The sequence below is a fragment of the Armigeres subalbatus genome, chromosome 1 (assembly GCF_024139115.2).
Source record: "Armigeres subalbatus isolate Guangzhou_Male chromosome 1, GZ_Asu_2, whole genome shotgun sequence".
NCBI lineage: Eukaryota > Metazoa > Arthropoda > Insecta > Diptera > Culicidae > Armigeres > Armigeres subalbatus.
The window spans coordinates 194,655,152-194,671,225 of record NC_085139.1 but is presented as its reverse complement, the minus strand read 5'-3'; the positions used below and the strand labels follow the sequence as shown (position 1 = coordinate 194,671,225).

The following is a 16,074-nucleotide window of genomic DNA, read 5'->3' as shown; positions in this document are numbered from 1 at the left end:
TTGCAAGATGCTCGGAAACCTCCTTTCAAAACTTTCGGAAGCTTCCTTTCAAGATGCTCTGAAGCCTCTCGATGTGCTTCTAAAAAAGGATGTCCAGTTTAATTGATCTTCAACTCGTCAAAATTCTTTCAACAACGTTAAAGAAATTCTGCAATCCGATCTACTACTTACTCATTATGACCCTCACCTGGAAATCATTATCGCTGAAGATGCGTCAAAATATGGTGTTGGTGCAGTTGCTACGCATCGATTTCCCAACGGTCATTTGAAACCAATCGCTCATGCTGCGCGCACACTCAATCAAGCTGAAGCCGGATACAATCAGATCGAGAAAGAAGGTTTTGCAGTCACGAAGATCCATCCAAACCGATCATCAACCTTTGCTGAGAATTTTTGGTTCGATGAATGGAATGGGCTACGAAATGGTGAGTTGACATCCGGGAAGGAGCGCCTAACATAGTTCTGGTCGTCACAAGTTCCAATACTCACGCTTCCTGGGCACTGTTGTGCTTCTGACATCAGCTAGGGTGCGTCCTGTGGGGTCTGCCTAGGATATGGTGGGGTTCGACAGTGGACTCTGTTGAACTTCTATAAAAAGCTGCATGTGTCCCCAAGCAGGCCCTATCAAAGCGACCGTGTGCCGCTCAAAGCGCACTAGCCTAGTCCTGGTGTTGGGTGGGACTTTAAACAAATTTGACCCGACTGATCGAGCGTCTGTTTACCAAGCAGGTGCGGCTCCAACAGCGTCTGTTCTAGCATCCAACGGCTGAGTATGAAATGCTATTCCCCGGAAGCTATACCTCAGACGGCAGCCCCATCCCGGTGGATAGGGAACCTTGGGCCTACAACCTACTACTCCCGAAACATCAATTTGTTCCATAATCCGATAATGAAAGAATACGGACTGATTTTACGGCGACGACTCTAAGCGCAAAACAACGGACACGATTAGGAACATAGAACGTTTTAACCCTAGTCCTGCATGGTAAATTGGCACAACTTTCCAATTAGGCACGCCGCATGAAGCTTGAGATCCTGGGATTGAGTAAAGTCCGTTGTCCAAACTTTGGAAAGTCGGGACAAGTTCTGCTATACTCTGGTTTACGAGGTGAACACACTCCCCGGCATCGCGGAGTTGGCTTCCTACTAAGCGCTCAGGCACACTCTGCGTTTATGAAGTGGGAACCTATAAGTGACAGGATAATCGTTGCCAGATTTAGAACACGGGTCCGAAACCTTACTATAATCCAATGTTATGCCCCAACCGATGCTGCCGATCTGCAAGTCAAAGAGAACTTCTACAGTCATCTCAATGCCGTCGTAGATAGAATTCCGAAGGGTGACATCAAGATCTGTTCGGGCGACTTCAATGCGAAGATCGGTTCCGACAACTAGAACCATGGTCTCGGAGAAATGAGCGAAAACAGAGAGCTGTTCGCAGAATTTTGTGGTAATAACGACATGGTGATCGGAGGATTGCTCTTCCCTCATCGACCGGTTTACAAGGTGACGTGGGTCTCCCGTGACGGCTTCACAGAAAATCAAATCGACCACATGTGCATCAGCCGAAAATGGAAACGGAGCCTTCTTGTTGTACGGAATAAACGTAGTGCCGAAATACGCCTGCGTATTGCGCGGATTTGCCGGCAGGAGGAGAGAGTTGGACGACGGTTCAACACACGCCGGCTGGAAAATGCCATGGTGATACGGTCCTTCGTTGAAGGACTGGAGACGCGTGCTGCAGATATTCCGGAAGGCGGCAGCGTGGAATACCAATGGACCGCCATCAAGAATGCCTTCATCGCCACCAGCGAGAACAATCTGGGTGAACTGCGCACCCAGAGAAAACAATGGATCACCGATGAGACCTGGAGGAAGATATAAGAGCGAAGAGAAGCCAAAGCCGCGATAGAGCGATCACAAACCAGAGGAGCCAAAGTCTTAACCCGTCAACGATACTCGGCTCTTGAGTAGGAAGTAAAAGGCTCATGTCGACGGGACAAGCGAGCATGGGCAGACTCTCTGGCCGACGAAGGAGAGAGAGCCGCAGCAACCGGGGACATTCGCCTCCTCTACGATATCTCACGACGCTTAAGCGGAGCGAAGATGAATGCAACGATGCCTGTGAAAGACGCGAATGATCAGTTATTGACCGACCCAACTGACCAGCTGAAACGCTGGTTCGAGCACTTCGAAAAACTTTTTCAAGTGCTAGCCACTACCTCGACATGATCCGCCTAGGACCCGACGTATAACAGGCTCCATCAATGCTAGAGATTCAAACAGCCATCCAAAGCATGAAATCGAATAAAGCCCCAGGGGTCGATCGCATATCAGCCGAGATGCTCAAAGCTGACCCCATAACATCCGCTCAACTACTGCATCGTTTATTTCGTAATATCTGGGACACCGCAACTTTCCCGGTCGACTGGATGCAAGGTATCTTAGTGAAGGTACCCAAAAAGGGTGACCTGACTGTATGCGATAACTGGCGAGGCATTATGTTGCTGTGTACCGTTCTAAAAACTTTATGCAAAGTTATCCTAGCCCGGATTCAGGAGAAGATCGATGCGACTCTCCGGCGGCAGCAGGCCGGAAGATCATGTGTGGGCCATATTGTCACGCATCGTATCATTCTGGAACAGGTTAACGAATTCCAAGAGTCCCTTTACTTGGTATTCATTGACTACGAAAAAGCTTTCGACCGTCTCAATCACGAGAATATGTGAGGCGCCCTGAGATGCAAGGGGGTTCCTGAGAAAATCACAATGGAGTCTTGTCCGACCCTATCCGGGTCGTAGCTGGTGTGAGACAAGGATGTATTCTGTCACCGTTACTGTTCCTCATCGTAATCGACGAGATTCTGGTAGATGCGATTGACCGTGAACCAAACCGCGGGCAGTTATGGCAGCCTAAACCTAAACGACTTCGAATTGGCTGATGACGTTGCACTCCTCGCGCAAAGGTGCTCTGATATGCAGAGTAAGCTCAACGACCTTGCCGAGCGCTCCTCTTCAACAGGCTTAGTCATCAACGTCAACGAAACCAAATCGTTGGATGTAAACACGGTGACTTCTCCCAGTTTCACAGTAGCCGGGCAACCAGTGGAGAATGTTGAAAGCTTCCAATATCTTGGTAGCCAAATGGCGTCAGACGGGGGTACCAAGATCGACATAGGCGCACGGATCAAGAAATCAAGGGCTGCCTTTGCGAGTTTAAGAAATATCTGGAAAAACAGGCAGATAAGTGAACGCACCAAAATACTCAATGGCTGTATCACAACTGGATCTCAAACAACGAGCTCCATCGTCGTTGTCACCAGAGGCCGATAGCAACTGAAATTCGGGAACGGATGTGGGCCTGGGTCGGCCACACACTACGTAGGGGCGGAAACGAAATCTGTAAACAAGGATTAGACTGGAACCCAGCGGGACATCGCAGCAGAGGCAGATCCAGAGGCTCATGGCGGCGAAACCTCTATAAAGAAATAAAAGAAGTCGACCGAAATCTAACCTGGCAACAGGCTAAAGCGATAGGTGGACAACGCTCAGGATGGAGATCTTTCAAGTAGGCCCTTTGCACCACCGAAGGTGTACAGGATCCATAAGTAAGTAATACTATCGACAGATATATGATTTCCGCACAATGATTTTCGTATCACGCTGTACGCGTACAGTGACAAGATGACACACATCTTTTCTTTCCACCGTTGTATCTATTTGACAGCTTGTTTTAAAACTGATTTTTTTAAAAAAATGTATGAGTATTACACAATACATTTACTAATATTTTTTCAATAAATTGTGAATTCGCGTCAGCAGTTCATTCATCGATATGAAAACGTCAAAGTTTTACAATTCTTCGTATAGGTATTTTAGCAGAAATATGCGAGCTCTTGCAAATATTCTGCAGGGCAATTATTTCTGCAGACGTTAATCACTCTATTCTATGGTTTGGAGTGATTTCAGTGCAAACGGCACTGATCGTTTAATTCAGCGGTTCTCAACCTTTTTCTTGAGAGGTACCCCTTCGGACTTTTGTATCAATTGAGGTACCGTCAACTGGGGGGAAGATGATCATTGAGGTGAAGATGATCATTTGATGTGTCAGTCAAAAGTGCCAAATTTTTTTATGAAACGGTAGTCAACAATATTCTCCGTTCAAGTAATGTTACCGCTAGGTAGAAATCCGGGTTTTTCGATTATAATCATGAAAATGTATTTTGTGGAAGAAAGTTAGTTAGAGAGTTAGTCATAAATGACGCTATTTTCGTTTCAAATATTGACTTCGTAGACTTCTTTACGTAGTAAATTCAACATTCATACAAATAACCTAGTGTATTTTGACTACTAGGTCATAATGATTTTAGTAGAGCTGTCTTGATCAGCTTCACCCCAAACCAGATTATTCAAAAAATGTGGGATAATTTAATTTATTTTAATAAATGCGAACACATTTCAGAAAACTAAAGTGGTTGATTATTGCAACGTATAGCAGTACATGTTTTGAAAATATTTGTTTCGATTTAAAATGTAAACACACATTGTTATTGCATGTTTTGTCTTAAAAATGATCATCTTCCCCCCAGTTGACGGTCCCCCTATTTTTTGCTGTAAATAAAAATAAGTTTAACTCTTAAGATAAATGAAAAATGGTACCGAAAATTAACGGGATATATGGCTCTCCATAAATTTGGCTGAAATTCATTATATCGAGCTCTTGAAGAGAAGATTCCGAGCCTCTTGAAAAGCGGCTTCAAGCCATTTAAAGGTAAGATTCTAAGGGGCTCTTGAAAGGAGGCTGCCTGGTCTCGTGAAAGGATGCTTTCAGGGCTCTTGAAAGGAGGCTTCCGGGCCTCTTGAGAGGCTTCCGGGTCTTTTGAAAGGAGGCTTCCGGACCTCTTGAAAGGAGGCTTCCGGGCCTCTTGAAAGGAGGCTACCGGGTCTCTTGAAAAAAGGCTTCTGAACCTCTTGAAAGTAGGCCTTCGAGTTGCTTAGAAGGAGGCTTTTGAGAAGCGTCGAAGGATTCCAATTCTCTTGCAACGAAGCAACTGAGCTTTAAAAAAAAACCTTCATGTCTGTCTGTTTTTAAAATTTGTTCATTCGTCGTTCGGTCATTTTGATCTTTTGTCCCACACTGTGGTGGTTGTGGAGATAAGGATTCAATAGTATTTAAGTTACTGATCGACATGCATATTATGTACACAATTTTGAAATAAAAAAAAAATAACTAAAACTTTATCAATAAGTTTTGATTAAAATTGATTAAAATCCGCCATTATGCTTTTTTGTCCGAGGTACCCCCTAGGCCCGGCGAAGGTACCCCCAGGGGTACATGTACCCCAGGTTGAGAACCGCTGGTTTAATTCATTTGAACATTTGGAAGGATAAAGCCAGCACCGTTCAATTGGGTCATAGATACAATTTTGAATTTGTCCAAAACAACGGTACAAAACATTCTTCCCATTTAAAAAGTAGATGCTGACTAATGGCAAATCAAAGATCCCGCATCCTTTCCAATCCCTAGACCTCATTCCAAATAAAACCCATGGAATCCTTGCACAAAATGTTCGAAATCACACGATACAGAACTCAAACCATTAAATATCATGCAAAAGTGACGGTAGATCATTCCAGTAATAGCCCAAGAACTGGCAAAATCAATAGGAAGACATCTTTAGAGCGTAATTGTAGCAAATAATGGGCTTACGAATAATTATTTTGCCAATGTTGTGAAAAATATCATCCGGAATTGCAGAAAAACCGATTTTTACTCAGTCAGCTTGCAAATGTTTGTTTTTATTTCATATGTCAAGCGGCCTATTTGACATTTCAAACAACAAATTATGTTCTGTTTCGTACAATACAACGGTCGAAGGGCAGGGTACGGAAATCATCGTGCTATCGTGATACCAGCGTGATTCTGGGTGACAGACATATGATTTTATGCTGTACAGTGATATTGGTATCATATATGTGTCACAAGTATAAGAAAGCAATACCTTTGCATACAGCAAACCGCCTGCAGCGATGGGCGTTCTTCTATGCTACGATTTTGAGATCGAGTATTTCTCAACAACTCATCAATCACATCAACCCAGATGAAGACTTCATCATTGGCACTATTCGGTTGGAAGAAGATATCGAATTTACGTTAAATGAATCTGTTGATTAACTTCCAATTACTTTCAACATGGTCAGAAATAGTACAATGAAATGTACAACTTTGCAACAAATTGTGCATTATGTACAACCATCCAGCGGCAACAGCATTGAAGATAAAAAAGTTCAACTGTATTATCCATATCGTGAAGCTCTCGCAGTTGTTAAAGAATGTGTGATGATGGCGGATCGGTTGGTAATACCAAATTTTCGTTCATTTTGAAGCAACTACATAGGTCATCCCGGTCATCGAAAGAATGGAAGCTGTAGCTCGCAGTCATGTGTTTTCGCCGGAGATGGACAACTCAATTGAAGATTTTGTTAAACAATGCTCCAATTGTACATCTCACTCGTGAAGTTCACGCAATGATCCGCTGCAGTCATTGCCTCAAACTACTAATCCATTTTTTTTAGATTGTCCGATCTACATACATCTAGTTTCACCGACTTTTTAGACGAATTGTTCTCAAGGTTTGAAACTCCCGCAGCTATAGTGTCAGATAACGGTTCGCAGTTAATATCGGAGCAGTTTGCCACATTCTGCAAGACAAATGAAAGTCAGCATCTACGAACGGCACCATAACTTCCTCGATCTAAAGATGATTGCTGAAAATTGTTTCCAGGGTAGATCCTTTCGGTTGATGATGCTGAAGATGTCGTCGACGTATCTCCACCATTACTCGGGTAGTATTCCTTGTTCCTGTAGGTTGTTCTCCAGATTCGCCATCAACAGTTCGCACAAAAACGTTGATAGCGGATTTCCCATCGGTGCTCCCTTCGTCTGTTTTTAGTAGTTGCCACGAAATGTGAGCCAATAGAATTTTGTAGCGCGGTAAAAAATAACGACGGCCATTTTCGAAAGCCGAATAAACGCGTCGTAACCGCGGAAAAGTGTTGGCAGAAAAGCCAGATAGGTTTCATGCTAAAGTGAAAAATAACGACGGGGATTTTTGAAGGCCTAATAAACGCATCGCCGCCACGAAAAAGTGTTGGCAGAAGAGCCAGAAGACCATTTTCGAAAGCTGAAATAGTGCGTCGTACACGCGGAAAGGTGTCGGCAGAAGATCTGGAAGCATTTCGCTAAATTGGAGTCGAAGAAGAGCAGTTATTTGAAACCGAATCTAGAAAAAATAAAAAAGTGGTGCTAGTGTTATGTTTTTACGATCGGAGAACCCGAAAAAGAAAATACTATTTTAAACGCCCAAAGCAACCACGCGCGTTTCTCCTGTGCCTGTGGTCCATTCCCCTCGAATAGTCATAGGTTACGAAATTTTGCGAATATCGTGGTATAACTTGGAAATTTATACCACAGCGTGTATCCTATCAAGGGGGAATCTGGGAGGCTGGAGTTAAGTCCGTGAAGAACCATTTGAGTAAGGTGTTAAATAAATCACATTCAACTTATGAAGAAATGTGTACTTTCCTGTATCAAATAGAAGCCATACTCAACTCGTGCCCGATAGTCCCACAGAGTGACGACCCTAAGTCCCGGACAATTTTTGGTTGGATGAGAGTTAACAGCTATTGCTGAGCCTTTCTACGACAACGTAAAGGATTCGACGTTGTCTCGGTACCAAGTGATCCAACGAAGAAAGCAAGCGTTTTGGCGTCGATGGTCTGCTAAATATGTTACGGAACTGCAGAAACGTGGCAAGTGTCGCAAACATCATTACTTTGCTACGTTGAGGACTGCTGGTAATGTTGAAAGAAGACAATTTGCCTCTGTTAACATGGTATATTGGGCGAATTGTTGATATGCATCCGGGCAAAGACGGCATCGTTCGCGTGGTAATCGTGCGAAATAGTTCCGGAGTCTACAAACGAGCGACGATGAAAATCACAGTGCTGCCGATTGATGATCCGGTCATGGGTAATGGAGCGTCGAGCCATCCGGGGGGAGAATGTTCACCCAAAAATAAGATGTAAATGAGTATTAGTTGCTTTCCGTGCTACACAGGCTTACCCCTAAAAATTACAGTTCATTAAGTTTTTATTTAGACCACTTAACTCCCGAAGTAACAGATCTGTTAGTGTACAAAAGAGCAGAAAGCGCCAAGCGATCTCATTTCCCCAATCTATTCTAATAAATTATTTATATTCTACTTAAGAACTCACGCTTTTTATGACGTTTATATATACAGTTAAACCTCCATGAGTCGATGTTCTATGACTCGATATCGACTCATAGAAGCAAATTATTCCATATTAAAAAATATTTTCTGGGTTACTTCGATGGTCCCTTCAAACAGCATCACAAGGTTTGTGTATTCCACATCTCGATATTTCCTTGAGTCGATGGTCCCTTCAATATCGACTCATGGAGATTGGAGGTTTTACTGTACTTAGGTATTTTGAGAATTGAAATAAAAAAAAAAGATTTTCATACAGCCATTGGCTATGGTAAGTTACCATTGGTTACCATTGGTAACAAATAACATTTTATGTTTTATAACGCTCTTGAAGACCATAATTTACTCTTCAAGAGTGTTATAAAACCAGCATAAAACCAAAATGTTACTAGGGAACCACTGTATCGTTTCTGGTGAGTAGGTGTTCAGCAATATCCTTTAATTTATTCAATGAACATTCATTAGCCTTACATTTACATACTTGAGTTCGTAAGTCATGAGTATTTTTTATTTTATTTTATATTTTTTATGAGACAATATGTTATCCAACATATACCTAACTCTAACTCCGTCACGAAATAAAATATGTCATCTAATAGTCTTCTTCTTTTCATCTATTATACTGCCTTGAATCGCAAGTCAGTCCCATCTGTATTACTATAAATATACATTAATATATTATTAATATATTAATATTATTATGTATTTGCAATTCACGACAGTATAAGTCAGTCAGGACCAAGATGAATACACCACTAGGAGTTCCAATCTGCCAAATTCACGATTCAGCCATCTTAAATTTTAGTATGGGAGAGCCAGCCGGTTTGTTTTCGTTTTGCACTGAAAAATGAATTTTTCACCCCCGCCTTCTTCTCTTCCACAAACTTAATAGATTGGAGAACCTAGGAGTGTATTCATCTTGGTCAGGACTATCGTTGAGAAATAAATAAGTACCGTCGTCGGGGGTGACAATGGGTCAAATGGGGGTGAGAATGGGTCACGGTTTCAACTACTTAGAATGCTTGTAGAATAGATTGAATGTATCTGAGGGCAAGAAGACTAAAATATAAGAGACCTTTTTGAACGATTTTGCTCTACGACCTCCCGTTTGCCGGTGAGAGCGATGACCCATTCACACCCCCCAGACCCATTATCACCCCCGATGGCGGTACCTGTTAATGATATATCTGATGTTTACTACCATGTGAAAGCTTATATTCGTTAAACAAACATGCAACTGAAATGACCTTTTTGTGTGCCGGTATGAAAAATGAAGAATGTTAAAAAGCACGATACGATGTCAGATATCATGTTAAACATGTGCCACGAACAACAATATAATTAATCTTCAATACAACGGTGTGGGTTGAAAAACGAAAGTAAGTACTGTGAAAGAGATGCAAATAACGAGCATTCGGCCAGAAAACGACACGGGCACAATGAAAACAACACAAGAGCTCAATTTGTTTTCTTTGATTGTACTTTTGCTGCCCTATTGGCAGTACTTACGATTGTAGTATTGCTCCATATCTTCGTATAGTTCATATTGTAGTCCATTTTTCGTGCCCGTTAATACCACAAAGGAATTGTATTTGTACAGTTTAAAGAAAACGCCCCCATCGCGGTCGTCACGTGGATGGCGGCAATGCAATTGATGACCAACCACCATACCCAACAGAGAGGTAAACGGATTGCATTCGGTAATAGAGAAAGCAAAAGAGGGTGGAGAAAGGAAGAAAAGGAAATCGTTGAATGGTTTTTGCTACTTGTTTGCTTCTTGATAAACTTCCTAGCTGCATGCAATCGTTTACCCTAACACCTGTGCTTAGTTTATTTAAATACTCGGTTTTTAAAACGCCTCCGATATTCAGAACATGAATTCACTTACCTCGTTTCTTTGTTTCAATGTAGTATCCAAGGATTGGGCCCTTCCCAGACGGTCCGTTTAGCCAGGCCATGTCAACGCTGGCTTGAGACTTGGAAAGTTGCAAATCTCGTGGTGACACCGGTGAGCCTTCCTGCGGTCCAGTTGTAACATTCCCACTTACTGCTGGACCGTAATCGATTGTCTGAGCGCGTACCGTGAAGGTGTAGGTAACCTCCTCTTCCAGGTTTTGAATTATCAAATTGGTACCGGAAACCTTCTGTTTGACTTGTTTGCTAAATTCTGAAAATTAAATTAAATTGTTAAATATCGTTTGTGTATTATGGAAACAGCAAAACAACGTACTTTCATTATCCTCCGTGGTTTCGTAAGTCACGATGTAGCCCAAAATCTCTCCGTTTCGCTTCTTGGGTGGGTCCCAACTGACTTTCAAGCTGTTCATGGTAATATCGGAGAACGACAATCCAATCGGAGGCCCTGGAAGACCTTGTAAGGTCTTAACCGTGATGGGAGCAGATCGTGGCCCGTCACCCGCCGGATTGAAAGCCAATATCTGTATCCTATACTCAGTGTACTTGTCCAAAAATACTAAACTGTGCGACGTATATGACGCTGGAACGACCTCGATTTCCTCTTCGTGTTTGCGTCCATCCTCCAGTTCTTGGGGCGAATCAGTAACCAAATAAAAGATTTTGTACCCTAACAACTCTCCGTTCTGCATGCTCTGTTGTGGTGCCTTCCATCGTAGGCGCACCTCGGTTGACGATACCGGAGCACCATCTATTCCGCGGGGCTCTCCAGTGGGGACAGCTTCACCTACGTAGACCGCTACCGGAGGCGTTGCTGATCCTGAGCCTTGTGAGTTAAATGGTTGCACGATGATTTCATAGTTGCGATCTTGGGTCAGATCTCTTAGGATTGCCGATTCTTGTTCGACTCCTAAAACATCTAATTTTGGAGTACTTTGTAACGTGGATGGGAAGTCAGAAACAGGTTGATAGAGAATTCTGTAGCCGCCGGTGCTCGAATCTCCATTCCAGAGGCTCTTCTGCAGAGGATTCCACTGCACTCGAACGCTGGTCGTTGTTATGGGCACAACTTTTAATCCCGTGATACCACCAGATGGCGCTGCAGGAAGCGTTCGAACTTCAATACTTTCCCTACTAAAGGTCGACGGACCAATATCATTTGTCGCCTGGATTCGAAACTGGTACAGAGTATGTGGTTTAAGGCCTAACGCTGTATAGGAAGTCACAACGGGATCTACTCTTTCAGGAATCACTGTCCATGGTCCTTCATTCTCTCGCAATTGAACGGTGTAGTATCGGAGAGGTGCAAAACCATCCCGTCCAGGAGTCCAGCTAAAAGTTATTTGTTCAGCTTGCACCTGCGACCTGGAGATCTGTGGAGCGGATGGAGCCTGAGGTATTTCTCGATTGTTCGTAGTATAAACCAGAACAGCCGCAGTCTTGCCCCACCCTAATCGTGTCTGAGAAGTTACACTAAACAGGTAATAACGCTCTGCCAACAATTGAGTGGCGCGGAACGTTCTATCAGATGGAGGGAATTCACGGCTGAAGTTCAAACTTTGCGAACCGTTCAACAAGTAAGTGACTTTGTATGCCAAGATTTCTCCATTGGGCTCCTCCGGTACGTCCCAGATAATGCGTGCCATGCTGAACGAAACATCTGGAAACGATACATTCGAGGGGGCTCCTGGTGTATCCTCGAAGGTTTGAACTCTCACCGGAGGAGTGCTCAATACTCCATCTCCAAGGCGAGTGTAAGCCAGCACTTGGATGTCGTATTGCACAAACTTTTTCAGCTCAGTCAGGGTCGTTGTGAAAGTAGCATTATTCGAAATAGCCTTGTGCAGAACCTGTGTCCTTCCTGCGGATCCGTAGAAAACCTTGTACCCTTCAATTTGACCATTGCGGTGCTCTTTCGGTACATCGCTCCACTTCACGACGATTGTTGTTGATGAGGTCGCATTAGCTTCAACGCCCAGTGGTCCAAAAGAAGGCACGGCTTCTCGTGTTCTTTCAAATGCATGCGGACTCTCGTTGGATTGCCCCACTTCGTTGACTGCACTCATAAATATTTCGTACACGGACCATTCCTCCAAACCATCCAAGACATGGGAATTGGCCGTTGGATCTTCAATAATAACGCTGAAAGGAGCGATGCGAGCTTTCTCGTTGACGTTTCTATAAGTTATGTTGTACCCACGAGGATTTCCGAACCACTCGGTTTGCTGCAGAGGTATCCAGCGGACTCGTAGTTCAGTTGCACTCATGGCGCGAACCGTCACATTGAAGGGAGGATGCATCGGACGAGCTTGTATCGTTTGGAAATCTTTGGTGGGTTCGGATGGTTCCGAAGGTCCTACCACGTTAGAGGCGATAATTCGCAGACGATATGGCGTGAAAGGAGTAAGACCGGTTACAGTGAGCGTAGATGCATCTGGGTCGTGAATTTCGTACACAGTAAACCAGGTAAGGTTTCGCGCTGTTTGGCCCTCTACGGTCCACTTGGTAATGGAAGAGTTACCGTCAAATCCGGGTGTGAACTGTATTACAACAGAGAAGGCTTCAATATTAGACAACGCTAGTTGGTAAGGAGGATGAGGGAGTACCGGTTCAACACCGGACTGAATGGTGGCTGTTCGAGGTAGACCTTGTCCAATGGCGGTGGACGCCGTGACTTCAAACCAATAGTGTGTGGTTGCCATAAGATTGACAATCTTCAATGAACTGCTATTTGCGCTCAGGTTGAAGGTTTTCAACGTGTCCGGTCGATCTTTGATTTGATATCTAACATGATAACCAGTGAGGATGCCGTTAATTTGCTTAGGAGGTGTCCACAAAACTGTGACTTCTCGATCCGATACGTCGTCAAACTGTAGAGAACTAACTTCGTCTGGAATGTCTTCTTGTGTTTTTACTTCGACTGGATAACTGCGTTCTCCATCACCAGGGTCCGTAAAACACAGCACCGTAATGTTGTACGATGTGAATTCATCGAGCCCCGTAACAATCGCGTCCTGTTCGGCTAAAGGATCCAGTAAACTAGGAGGAACAGTAAGTACCTTTTCTTCGGATTCGTGTTCCTCACCATCGACAACTTCATATCTCCAAGCCTGAATTTTATACCCCTGATTGATCCCATTGATCTGTTGAGGGTTCGGAGGTTTCCACCAAACTCGGATGGCGGTAGAGTTCATCGCATCAGCTCGCACATTCGTAGGCGGGGCTTCCGGAACACCTTCTTTCGTTTTAATTTTTGCGCCGTCGGTGTACACACCGACACCCATATTGTTATACGCCGCAATTTGTACGATGTAATCCTTCCATGTGATCAACTCCTGAATAAGGTAGTTTCGTTGAGCTTCATTGGTTATGTTCCGATAATTCCAAGGGCTGGCATTGTATCCGAACAAACGGTATCGAATGATATACCCCAATATTTGACCGTTTCGATGCTCTTCCATCGGTGGTTGCCACTGTGTTATGATCTCCGATGACGATCTGGCTGAACCGACGAATCCTACCGGTGGACCCGAGGGAGCTATATTGGATTAGAATGTTTGTTGATTAGAAATTTTACGAGCACTTGGTATGATATGCCTTGCATTCTAAAAACTAAAAAAAATGAAGCCATAATAAACTCGTCCAAACATCATGCTAATAACTTACGAGAAGGAACTCTCCTCCTCAGTTCATCTGTTACGTTCAACATTCAACGCGCGCGTCAAGATTAGAAAGGTAAATCAAATTACGAAGTTAACAAACTAGCGAACTTTAAAACATTCACTCAGCACCGACTTGGGCCTGTTATTCAATTACCTTCCTGTGGCAGTTTGATCACATTGCTCGGGTCAGAAGGCGATCCTTCGCCAACGCGGTTCACAGCGCTGACTCGAAATTGATATGCCGTGGCCGCTTTCAAATTCGTCAATAGTACCCACCGGGATCCAGCTGAAACGTTGCTCAATTCCGTCACCCAATTCAGCAGAGGGTCTGGCAGTGGACCTGTAATATCCCGATATACAAACATCTGCTAAAACCTGCATTAAAGAAAAGATCTTACCAAGCTCAGGAACTTCTCGTCTTTGAATTATGAACTTCAATACAGCACTGTTTCCATCGAAGCCCGGAGTCCAGGATATGTTGATCGCCCGATGCGTCGCCGTATTCAGTCGGACGGCTTGAACGTTGGTCGGTGCAAATGGCAACTCGACAACGCTAAGCCTTGCCGAGCGGGTCTCGTTACCACCGGGGGACGTAACAATACAACTGTACTGCCCAACATCCGATGGCCGTACCTCGACAATCTCCAACGTACCGTCGGCCTTCACGGCCACCCTTTGACTATTTTTGATGGGCTGCCGTCTAAGAGAAGGAAGCATTTTATGTTTAGGCGAAAAAGCATTAATGCCATAGGGAGGTGAAACGTACTGTGGCTCTCGGTACCAATCGATGTTGAAGGGAACCGTCGGATCGGATGAGACACGGCACTGAAGAGCGGCAGTATGTCCCAGTAGAACCGTCATATCCGCTGGGGGTTGTACGATCTGAGTTCGCACTGCAAAGAATGATCACAAAACGCACATGAAACAATACTGTTTGGTCTTTAGGGATCTTGCAGGGTCAGACATGCAAGTTTATACTTACCCATAACACCAAGAAAGGCTTCCCCGGTAACAATTCCGGCTTCGTTGGCCCGAATACACGTGTACAAACCGGCATCTGATTCTCGCACGTTGGAAACCAACAGATCGCCAGAGTCGAGGATCTGTATTCGACCGGAAAGCTCAATGCCTTGTGATTCTATTGTTCGGAGGATGGAAACACGCACACACAAACAACGAGGAAGGGGTCGTTATGAAGGGGATATAAAACAGGAAGTCAATATTAGCAGTGAAATCAAATATTATACGCGAGACCTTTGGGCGGTGCCGAATGTGACTTACCATTGAACACCCAGGTGATGTTCGGGGTGGGAGCTCCTACAGCCCGGCAGTGCATGGTTGCATCCTTCCCGTCCAGCACAGTGACATTCATTGGAGACATTTCCATGATCGGCACAGAAGCTGTAGGATGAAGATTCAATCGGGTATGAGAATAATGAAGCATCTAAATTTGTTATTTTCGAATATAAAAAATCTTTTGATTCAAAATGTCTAAGGTGCGAATTATCTAGATAACCTACATGCAAATATTTTCTGGAATGTTAAGTTTTACATTGAACTTTTAGATTGATATTTCAACACGAGACTCAAACTTTTCACATTGTTATTTTCAAGAACTAGATTATATCAAATCTTTACTAACTTTAGAACTCAGTTACTGTATTGATTTTTTTATATTAGGTGTATTTAAAAAACATAATGAAAACATTTATGTGATTTTCTCTTATGAAACTATTGAAGGAAACATACAGAAACACGAAGTTAAAAGAAATTTTACATACATTATTCCCTATGGCTAGGGTGACCATATGGTATCCTAAAGGAGGACATGTCCTCCTTTTTCAATAAAAATCGGATGTCCTCCTTTTCCACTAAAATGTCCTCCTTTTTGGATATTCTGAGTAATTAGTTGCATGGACTACGAAAGTTTTTATTATTTCTTTATTAAAAAGGCTTGCAGCCCTAGACTGGCTCTGACCTCTGAAAAACTAGGAAACTTTGGATTATCGAAAAAAACTGAGATCAATTCGTTAATAAAGTAGTTGTACACGTTTGCGATTTTTCTTTTCTAATATTAAAAATATTTTCCATAAGTGTTTGAGTTCAATCATTGTTCATAACGAACATATAATTCGTGAATTACAGTGATGCAGAGGTGTCGAAGATATTAAAACAATCAACATTGTAAAAAATAGACTAAGAGAAGAA

General features: G+C 43.4%; 1 protein-coding gene across 7 annotated transcripts in view; it reads right to left on the bottom strand.

Moving 5' to 3' along the window:
* Nucleotides 1–16,074, bottom strand: part of LOC134205641 (protein sidekick) — a 351,195-nt gene that overhangs the window by 6,209 nt on the left and 328,912 nt on the right. For 5 of the 7 annotated variants that reach the window (XM_062681079.1, XM_062681084.1, XM_062681082.1 and 2 more), the window contains 8 exons: nucleotides 15,148–15,267; nucleotides 14,849–15,004; nucleotides 14,633–14,759; nucleotides 14,265–14,566; nucleotides 14,021–14,206; nucleotides 10,521–13,742; nucleotides 10,179–10,457; nucleotides 9,800–9,820 (listed from right to left, as the gene is read on the bottom strand). In XM_062681079.1, coding sequence (XP_062537063.1) covers nucleotides 9,800–9,820; nucleotides 10,179–10,457; nucleotides 10,521–13,742; nucleotides 14,021–14,206; nucleotides 14,265–14,566; nucleotides 14,633–14,759; nucleotides 14,849–15,004; nucleotides 15,148–15,267 — 4,413 coding nt within the window. The remainder of the gene's footprint in view (nucleotides 1–9,799; nucleotides 9,821–10,178; nucleotides 10,458–10,520; nucleotides 13,743–14,020; nucleotides 14,207–14,264; nucleotides 14,567–14,632; nucleotides 14,760–14,848; nucleotides 15,005–15,147; nucleotides 15,268–16,074) is intronic. The other 2 variants (XM_062681083.1, XM_062681085.1) reach the window with 1 other exon arrangement.